This window comes from Sinocyclocheilus rhinocerous, unplaced genomic scaffold, assembly GCF_001515625.1.
Source record: "Sinocyclocheilus rhinocerous isolate Xijiao unplaced genomic scaffold, SAMN03320098_v1.1 scaffold358, whole genome shotgun sequence".
NCBI classification, from domain to species: Eukaryota; Metazoa; Chordata; class Actinopteri; order Cypriniformes; family Cyprinidae; genus Sinocyclocheilus; species Sinocyclocheilus rhinocerous.
Genome location: NW_015650700.1, coordinates 653,876 through 664,874, shown reverse-complemented (window position 1 = coordinate 664,874; position 10,999 = coordinate 653,876). Strand labels below are relative to the sequence as shown.

The window sequence follows — 10,999 nt, the reverse complement described above, 5'->3', positions numbered from 1 at the left end:
TATTGGATGAAAATATTTTAATTTCACAAACTTATCTGGAATGATTAGCTGGGTTAGGGTTGCATAATAATGTAAACCGATCTAACAAGAATATGTAAGTGATGACGAAATTATACAAAAACATGAGGTTTATTTGTAAAATGGCACTGTGACAGTACACCCCGAAACCTAACCCTCAGAGGGGCATAAGCAGAACATACGACTGAGATTTCTTAAGAATTCACACGAATTAGAAACCAATTCCCTGCAAATTATGTTCATGAGTTCATGAGGAGCATGTTCAAATAATCTACCCAATCAGCACAATTTAGCTCAACCTAGCTCTGAGCATGACAGTTTTCCAGCATCCCTCCTCCACCCCAACTCTTCACTCTCGATTATTCCTATTCCACCCAAGGATGGCGGGAGTACTATGGGTTTGGGTCAAATTTCGAGCTCAGAGCCATCTCCTCGGACAGTACACCAAATATGCATATTCTGTACTATATCTGATTAAGTGCAAAATCGCAAGCTCTGCTTTTTAATTAAATTAACTGAATGGTATCTTACACTAATACTAGTCTTTTTGCATTTGGATTCATATTCAGAGGGTGCTAGAGCTTATACCAGATCCAGCTCAGCTTGATGTTGCTGCCCAATGTCTATAAATTACGACCTGTGCCAAGCAATCACTTGGCATTTCAATGGATCAACATCTGCATCTCTTGGCCTTCCATAATAAACCATGAGATGAACTACTTCAGCTTTTGGATGGACACTGGATCTATCTGGACTTTACCATTAATTTCTGGATGTTCCTCAAAGCTATATTTTTACTGCTATATGTGGACAATTAGCTATTACGGTATTCTAAACATTAACATTAGCATCATGAATATACATTGCATATTGAAGTGAAAAGAAGTAACGTGTAGCCAAGTATGGTAACCCATACTCAGAATTTGTGCTCTGCATTTAATCCATCCAATTGCACATACACAGGAGTGAGTAGAGAACACACACGCACACAAACACACAAACACACTCACTCACACACCGTGAGCACACACCCGGAGCAGTGGGCAGCCAGTTTTGCTACGGCACCTGGGAAGCAATGGGGGGTTCGGTGCCTTGCTCAAGGGTGGAAGAAAGTGCTGTTCATTCACTCCCCCCACCTACATTTCCTGCTGGTCCTGAGAATCGAACCCACGACATTCGGGTTACAAGTCCACAACTATACCCCAACACTTTACCTCCTGAGCCACCGAGTTTGTAAAAACTTTGACATTTCTTAAGAATTCAAATAAATTATTTATATAGCGTATGAAATTTAAACAAATAAAATTTAAATTCACCCAATTTTAAAATGGAAACTCATTTAAAAATAAAATCTCATGGCATGAGAGTTTGTTGAATAATGCAGAACCTGCTAAAGCTGTTTCACCACTGTATGCTCAAAGAAGAAATTGAATTAGTTTTTTTTTTCCCATTTGACCTAATTATGATGCCAACAGAAGACTGTAATCCATGGACAACAGAATAGGTGCACTTTTGTCATTACAATGTTTTACCTCTTAAGAAATTAATAGTAAATTTAACAGATATGCTAAAACTGATGTGCACATGAGATGATGAGTCCAGTCATGTCAGTAGCCTAATAAAAGCTGTTTGGCTTTTGGGGTGAATCACCTCATGTTGAGATCCTGTGACCAGCCGATTCTCCTTAACACCCCCTTTAAGGACATTTGCTTTTGCGTGATGCTGCATCCTCACCAGTAGGTGTCAGTATAAAGTCCAGGAATACTGACCACATTGATTAAAGCTGTTTTATATTTTATATGTGATATAAGCTGTTATCTAACTTGTTGTTAGTAAACCCAAACAAGTGAATAAATTGAATGTTTATCTTCCTGTAGTCAAATGGATTTTTTTTCCTTGTAGCATGTCAGCCTCTTTCTCACATATAACACAGTTTCAACATCAATCAGTTTCATGACCATTCATTTATTTGGTAAGTACCCTGTTGGGATACAAGCAACATTGATTGTTTTTGTGAACATTTTTTTAAATAATAATAATAATAATAATAATAATAATAAAAAGGTCCCATTTAGTAAGAGAACAACATTTTGATATTTGACCAGTTTGATATTTGTCCAGTATACTGAACTGTACATGTGCACTTTTTGAAATGAGAGTCATTAATTCACATATTTAATAGAGAACTGTTTTGGGTCAATCACGACACCCACAACGTCATGACCTATAGATAGATAAGCCAGTGCAGTATATGCCAGTATGGTCACCCTTAAAGATAGTTAAGCACCAATTACCCACAAACTAACATTTATTTATCTTGCATGTTTCCAGCAATGTCAACTTTAAAACAACCATCTTGGTTATTTCTGGGAAGCTTTTGTCCAGCCTGAAGTGCAATTTTGTTGTATGGATGGTTTATGGTACACCTTGTAAGCAGACAAAAAATTTTTTAAGAGGTTTTGTTCTCAGGTAATAGCAAGGTTTCAAAATAGCATTTACTCAAGTGACAGAAATTATTAACCCAATCTGCCCATTATCCCTACTCAAAACATTACTTTTAAATTTACAAATAATATTAATAAAACTAAATCTACTACAAAGTAACAGTGTAACAGTGCTTGCAGCATTTTCCACCAGTTATATTGCAAACCTTCAACACTGGCTTTAGCAATAATGCATTCAAGTAAACATTATTGTTGCACATTTTGAAAGCCAAAATGTGTAATTTTTAGGATCTTAAAATACTTTCTTTTATCCCAGTTTAATATGCAGAGACAGTTTAAACAAGCTATTTAAGCATGACCAAGCCAGCCAGTCTGACATAACCTTAGCGTTAGTTAGGGGCAGGACTATCTGTTAGTCTGACCATTGAAAAGTGGAAAATAGTGCTTAAGAGACCTGTTTAAAAATGCTTTGTGCAATTTTTGCAATTCCATTTTGTCAATATAGTGGTGCAGAAATGGCACGGTTCCGCTTCAACGTCATTTCAGTAATTGTTTCAGTACTTATTCTTGTGTATTAAATTTCCAACCCTTTGAATGAAACGGCCAATTCTATTGTCATGTCCCTGCATCTGCTGGTTTGTATAAGTGCTATGGTCATTCATTGGCTGTCTTCTTAAAAAGACAGAATTCCTTGTTTTCTCGCTTACGTGACTCTGTGCAGATACATAGGCAGGCTGGCCTGCGGTGGGACGCCTGCTTTCAAATGAGCAAAGTGGCTCAAATCTGCTATATAGCCTGTTTGCTGATACTTGTTGCTTTGACAACAGATCCGATCTGGTTAGTGTTGAGTCTGTCTTGTCGTTTTGAGAAACGACCGTGGATTGTTCCTGTGTTTTGGAAGTCTCTGCACTTGCAGGGGTGTGAGAGGGATGAAGCTCTTCGGTGATAAACCGAGGCGCAGATGCCTCTCCCGCCAGGCCAGGAGAGCGATTCTCAGCTCCAGAGATCTTCCCATTAGCTCGCTTCAGTCTGCTGCTCTCAACGGACTTGGTGGAATTGGCAGTGCTATCCTGGGATTTCTTGCCTTGTGCTGTGTCATCATAATCTGAGAGAATTGTATCAGTGCTGCTTCCTATTTTAAGACTTTCTGAGTTCTTTCCTTTCGGTGAGCTGTCTTCCTTTTGTGGGATGTTTAGAATGGATTTTATTTTCTTGGTGCTCTTTTTCAAGAAGCGCTGCGATGATGTGCTGTTTGGTTTTGAAGGCTGACTGTCCTCCGTGTCCAGAAGCGTTGCTGACACAGTTCTCGAGGGAGGCTCTTGCCATATGTTTCCTGAGGTAGATGTGCTCTCATCTGCCTTTTTGAAATCATGATGTGAGACGGACCTCTGGTCCTCTTTGAAATTTGGTGTGTACGCTTCGTTTCTGGGATTCTCATTTGCAGACATGTTGCAGATTTTCTGTCTTCTAGGTAAAGATGCGTACATGTTATTAGAGGGCTCATTCAAGTCGCTGTTATATGTATTGCACCTGGGATCGGCCACGCTGTGCCTTTTGTATCGGTCATCTTGCTGGTAGTCATGCTCCTTGTTTACAAATCTATTTTTGGCTCTGTTTAAACTTGCATATATTGCATCCTGTCCGGAGCCATGGGTCGTGCTACTTCCTGAGTTTTCTAAAATCTGTAAACTGCGCCTCTTTAGCATGTAGTCATCGTGCTGTGCTGTCTGATTCCACAGGGTTGAAGAATACATCTGAGCGTTTGACTGAATTCGTGCCGGATCGTGGTTGGAGGATGCTGAATTATTGGAGTAGCTGTTTGTCTCTGGTTGTTCTGGTATGGTGGACGTGAAAACAACCGATGACCTGATGCGGGAGTGTTGTGGAGAAGCCATTTTATTCTCCTCAAATTGGTCCAGATAATCGTAGTTCTCGCCGTGAGGTGGATCATTGTTGTTGTTGAGGTAAGACTCTATCCTCCATGTCCGAAGGAAAGACTTGGAAGTACTTGCTAAACTGGGCAGGTTTTGCCTCATGTTGAGAACTTGTTTGTCGTGGCCGTGGTAAGATTGGCGCATGTTTGAGCCTCTGAACATCGGGTTGATGACGTAACTTTCATACTGCTTGTCCACATCGTTGGAGAATCCGGCATAACGGTTGCTCTCTGCTGCCACGTTCCAATTACTAGTGCCATACTTGGGCAATTTTGGCAGATACACAGGCTCCTGTCGCTCTCCTGCATAGCTGTGTCTTTTGTGAAACTCTGATGTGTCTTGAAGGAATCGAGCATGTGGTGTGACAAGTGGTCTTTCTTCAACCTCTCTCAGTGCCGAAAATCCTGATCTCCTTTCACAGGCTTGCCGGTAAACAGCATCAAGTGTATGCCTTAAATGATCTTTCCTTTCAAAGGGTTGGCTGGAATGAATCAGATAACTATCCATTTTTCCATTGGGCTTCGTCTCACACTGGTTCACGCTGGCAGTCTGAAACTGAGCTGGGACTGTTGATCGAGCGTACAACGTCCGAAATTCCTCATCGTAAGTCTCCACTAATTGGCCTGTTATAACCTGAACCATGCTGAGGTTTATCTTCTCGTAGGACCACATGAAGCTGTCAGACAAGAAATTAACATAAACATAGTTATTAAATTTCAGTCATAGCAACATATGCAAGTGTGTTGGAATGCAGTTTATCTTTGGTAAGTTATAAATAACTGCAATCTTTTGAAAAATGCTTTTGAAAGTCAGCAATTTTTGCACTGTTTGTTGACATATGTTAAATGTTTTTCAAGTCCTTGTATAAAGTGGCCCAGAGAAGTATATGGAGACTTAAGCCACTTTTTTTAAAAAGCATGAATGACTTTGGATTTTATAATCATATCAAATCAATAGCCATTTATTTACATTTGAGCAAATCACATCACAAAAATTGCACACATTAAAAAAATATATATGTATAATAATAATAATAATACAAAAGTATATGACCACTTTCTGGTTGTCAAATGTACTGTAGAATATGTCCACAGTTAATGTGATAAACTACTATGGTTGATAAAAACAACTATGGTTGTTTTTCTAGGGCACATGTATGAACCTGAAGGAAACCCAAAGGGGGAAAAAAATATTATTATTATTATTAAATTAATAATAAAAAATGCCGCCTCACCTATATGATCCAAAAAACACTTTTTGGCAGTCAGCAAGAAAAAATTTCTGCCCCATTCCTCCATGGAACTTTACCCCAGATCTGCAACAATATTCCTGGCCTTTCACTGTGCGTATCCTCATATACTATATCCAAGAAGAAGAAGAAAAATTAGATATATTTTAGCAAGAAACCAAGCAAATATAAATACTTTGAATTTGAAACAACATTTTAACTACTTTAATTCAAATTCTTACAGTGCACGAGTCATCAGTTGCCCATTCTTTCAAATAAAACACATATTTGTCTTTATAAATGATCATAACACTCTGGTTACTGACGTAACCTTGGTTCCCTGAGATAAGGGAACGAGCGTTGCGTTTAACGCAGTATGGGGAAACTCCTGTTTACTCTGTTACTGAAGCCTGATTTGTACATGTTTGTGTGGCTGCACAAACCAATGGCGCTTTTGCCTGCCAAAAGGGGCAGAGCTGACCTCAATATAAATCGGCTCAGACCTCCATTTCATCTTAACCATTCGACTGAAGCAACAGTCATCGATTCGTGTGCAGTTTATAGCACGACGAGTGACGCAACACTTGTTCCCTTATCTCAGGGAACTGAGGTTACATTAGTAACCGGAGCATTCCCTATCGGACGGTCTCTCCCGCTGCGTTTAATGCAGTATGGGGAACGCATCCAATCATGCCGTGCTATGAGCAGATACAGAGCAACCTGCTCTGTGAGCCCAGTCTCCTAAAGAACATGAGCAAAACTGAATCCCGAGCTAATTGGCCGAGGACTACAGGCATAACCATTTCCACCCTCAGGGAGAAAGAGGCAGATTAAGCAGACTAGATCGGTGCCTGCAGGGCAGTCGTTAGCAAACTTAAGACAGGAAGCACTGACTGACAGTGCCTGCAAGTCACCCACTCGCTTGACCGACACTAAATGCAAATAGGAGGGCGGCTTAAGCGACATGGGTCGCAGCTCGGCCGAATGGAGCGGCTCGAAGGGAAGGCCATGTAGGGCCCTTAGGACTATTGACAAGCCCCAGGTCAGCACAGTCTGATGACGAGGAGGATCTCCGGGTGTCCTCCAAGAACTTAACTATCAGATCGTTTCTGCTGACCGATTGGCCAACTTCGAGGGTATGATTCGCTGCGATAGCTGCCACATAAACTTTGAGTGTGGAAGGGGCGAGCCCGTTGTCCAGCAACTCTTGTAAGAAAGTTAGCACATGGGACATGTCACAAGAGACCGGATCCAGGCTTCGTGCAGAATATCAGTCACGAAAGACTGACCATTTAAGGGCGTAAAGGCATCTTGCAGATGGTGTTCTAGCCTCTAAAATGGTGTTGCTCACACTTGCTGGGAGCTGTACAGGCTCCCGTCGAGGCTCCATACATGAAGGCTCCACAGCTCTGGCCGGGGGTGCCAAATCATGCCCTACGCCTGAAAGAGAAGGTCCTGCCTCAATGGTATCGGCCATGGGGCTGCTGCTGACGGCTTTACTAACTCGGTGAACCATGCCTGGTTCCTACAGAGCGGGGCCACCAGGAGGACTGAGCATTTGACTTCCCTGACCCGTCTGATGACCTGAGGAAGCAGGACGATTGGAGGGAAGGCATATAGGCGAGCGCTGGGTCAGTCGTGGGCCAGGGCATCTCGCTGCATTGAGAAATAAGTTGGGCAGTGAAAGTTGTCTTCTGAGGCGAAGAGGTCGACCTCTGCCCTCCCAAAGACAGACCAAATTTCCTGAACCATCTGAGGATGTAGGGTCCATTCTACTGGGGCCACATTGCCTCTGGAAAGCTTGTCTGCTCCAAGTTTCAGACTGCCCGGCACATGAACCACTCTTAGTGAGTTTGCTCTGTGCCCAAAATAGGAGGCACCGAGCCATCCTGTAAAGGGAATGTGACCTGAGACCTCCTTGGATATTGATGTATGCTACCAACGTCATGTTGTCCGCCAGACCAGGACGGGCACGGGCACGGGCTTAGAGTCGAAGTCGGAGAGGCCACATATGGAGCAGGCCTAGAGGAATAACAGAGGAGATGGCCACTATGAGGCCAAGCATCCTCTGAAAAGCCTTGAGGGGATGTAAAGTCCCTAGTTTTAAAGATGCCACCAGTCGCTGAATAGTCCAGCATAATCCAAGCCCACATCTGGGCAGAGTCTATAATCTTCCCAGAAAGACCACTAGCTGTCTGGGTGACAAATGACTCTTGGCTAGGTTGATTCTCAACCCAAGGCATTCCAGGTGGCTGATGCAGAAGCGTCCTGTGAGCGACCAGTTCCCGTTCTGATCTGGCTAAAACCAGCCAATCATCGAGGTAGTTCAAAATGCGGATTCCCATCTGTCTCAGAGGGGAAAGAGCCGCGCCTATGCACTTTGTAAAAGTGTGTGGGGCCAGAGACAGTTCGAATGGCAGGACTGTATATTGATAAGCCACTCTCTCGCATGCAAATCTTAAGAACGGTCTGTGACAGGGGCTATGTGGATGTGAAAATAAGCGTCTTTCAGATCCACATCAAAAACCAGTCCTCGGGGCATATTTGTGCAAGGATCTGTTTTAGAGTTAACATCTTGAACGGCCGTCTCATTAGTGAGCGATTCAGATGCCTGAGATCGAGAATAGGTCTGAGCCTGCCATCTTCTTGGGAACAAGGAAGTAGCAGCTGAAAAAGCCTGACTCAATGTTTGCTAGAGGTACCATCCCACGGCACATTTTGCATGCAGTGTTTGTAATTCGGACTGAAGAACATGCTCTTTGTTGTCCTGTACCGAAGTCTGAATAATGCCTCTGAACAAGGCGGCCTGCGAGTGAACTGGAGCAAGTAACCTTGTATTATAGAACCCAGCTTGAAACATCCGGGATGGGTTCTCAGCCCGGAGCCGGATGGCAAGTGGTTCCATTTTACGAACGGTAGTTTGCCACCATGGGGCGGGGAACTGACTTTTGTGGTAATAAGGAGAGGAGAATTGCTCTTGTGGGTCCGCTATCACAGTGGTAGTTTGCTTATGCACGCACTGAATGAGAAGGACATGCCAAGCTTGAATAAAACATCCATCACTCAATGTTGAACGGAGGGATGGAGAGCGAGCACGAGGGAGTGAGAACTAACTTCACCGTTTCATCCTCCGAGGCAGCTGAAAGGGGAGAACGTGAGACCCGGAGGGGCGGGGCCGCCTTCATTGAAGAAGGCGAACTGCGAGCGAAGCAGAGTGAGACACATGCTCTCATAGTGAAAGCGGTCTGTCTCAGTGAGAACAGCGTGGGCGTGTGGGCAGATCAAAGTACTGTGAGGAGAGTGAAGTTCATTGAAGAAGGCGATCCACAAGCGAAGCAGGGACAGACTCATGCTTTCGCAGTGAAAGCAGCCTTTCTCATTGAGCGCAGCCTCAGAGGCACACTCACAAATGTGAAGCTGTCAGCGATACAGAATCATTGGTGATAGCATTCTACTCAGATCCACCTAGAAGGATTGAGCCGCTCAATGTAAATGAGGGGTGGTGATCATTACGTGTAAAACACACCGGCGGATCAAAGTGCTGTGGGGAGAGTGAGCGCGGGACCTATGCCGGCGTGAGATCACTCAAACCCGGTTGTTCAGCTCCGCGATTCCACTGTTTCTTTCTCCGAGCTCGCTGAGAAAGGAGAAACGAGAGCGGGGCTGACTTCACTGAAGAAGACGATTCGCGAGCGGAGAAGAGTGAGACTCATGCTCTCTGTGAGAGCATTCCATCTCAGTGAGTGCATAGTCTCTGCGTAGGCGACAGCACTCACTGCGCCCTTCTGCATTGTGCAGGGGTTCCCTGCATGAGCTGCACGAGCCACACTCGCAGAGCAACATTTGCAACAACATCGCTAGGAAATGTGCTCAGAAATCTGCTCTTTTATTGTGCCAGATGGACGCAGGGGAAGGCTTCTGGCTTCTTCCTCTGCCAGGGCTCCTTCTACGGTAACGAGCAGCAGGCTGAGCTTCTTCCTTCTTGATTCGGCTTCTTAATTGCATAGTCAGCGAAGAGATGATCCTCGTCGCTGAAGGAGACGATTCTGATGAAAATGGTGCTTTTTTTGGTGGGCTAAAGCGCCATTGGTTTGTGCAGCTATACAAACATGAACAAATCAGGCTTCAGTAACAGAGTAAACAGGAGTTTCCCCTTCCTACGTTAAATGCAACGGGAGAGACCGTTCGATAGGGAACCAAAAGGTGATTAGTCTAATTTATTTGTATAGAACTTTTCACAATACACATCCTTAAATTCAAAACTGTTATGTCTATAGTTTCTTACTACAGCAAAGCAAATTTTAGGTTTTACTTTTTAGTATTTTGTGTTGTTATATATTGTATTCATAAGTTCGCACTTACATATAATCAGATTGATCAAGTATGCATATTTGGCATGCTGTCCGAAGGGAGGGCTCCGAGCTCGGAATTTAGCCCAAACCCAGAGAACTCCCCCACTATCCCAAGCTGGGATAGGAATAGTTAGGAGTGAGGAGTTGGGGTGGAGGAGGAATGCCAGAAAACTGTTGTGGAACAAAGGTAAGCTGGCTGTATATATATTTACTATTGTGCTAATTAAGTTGATTTTCTGAACGTGCTCTACCTATGCTAAATTGGTTGATTATCTGAACGTGTCCCTCCCAAACTTTGTTAATAAAACATCATTAATAAGTACCGCAGAGTCTCGGGCACAAGCCTGAATGTTCAAATGTAATTAAGAAATTTGGTAACACTTTAGATTAGGGAACACTTATTCACTATTAACTAAGATTTTTCCCTCAATAGACTGCTAATTTGCTGCTCATTAATAGTTAGTAAGGTAGTTGTTAAATTTAGCCATGGGATGGATTAACGGATCGTATGGTCATGCAGAATAAGCCATTAATATGTGCTTTATAAGCAGTGTTGGGCAGTAACGCATTACTTTGCAATGCTTTACTGTAATTTGATTACTTTTTTAGTAACGGAGTAATTTAACGTGTTATAATTTTCAAAATAGTAATTAGAGTATAGTTACAAGCCGAGGTTTCTATACGTAAGTTATTGCTGCATTACATTGCTGACAGAATGCAGTGTTTTATAATCTAGAGTAAAAAGGATGTAGCACAAGCACTGTTGAGTCAAGTGCCAGTGGATTAGAGACCTGCTCCCGCGAGACAAAGATGGGCAAGTGCTGGTGCGAGCGGGTATACATATATATATATTGTTATATATATATTTTATATATATTTTATTCTCCCGCATCCCGCACACACATGAGTGTAGAATGCGGGAGAATAAAATGATTCACGGGACTCCCGCAAAATAGAAATATCTAAACATAAAATATCTAAAACAAATAAATTGTTATTCATCTATTGCACAAAAGCAACATG

At 42.8% G+C, this 10,999-nt stretch overlaps 1 protein-coding gene across 1 annotated transcript in view; it reads right to left on the bottom strand.

Annotated features, from left to right (window-relative positions):
• Positions 1-1,153: 1,153 nt before the first annotated feature.
• Positions 1,154-10,999, bottom strand: part of LOC107712346 (protein FAM83B-like) — a 26,407-nt gene continuing 16,561 nt past the window's right edge. The window contains exons 4-5 of the mRNA XM_016517570.1: positions 5,631-5,755; positions 1,154-5,072 (exon numbers count right to left, since the gene is read on the bottom strand). Of these exons, the coding sequence (XP_016373056.1) occupies positions 3,017-5,072; positions 5,631-5,755 (2,181 nt within the window). The 3' untranslated portion in view covers positions 1,154-3,016. The remainder of the gene's footprint in view (positions 5,073-5,630; positions 5,756-10,999) is intronic.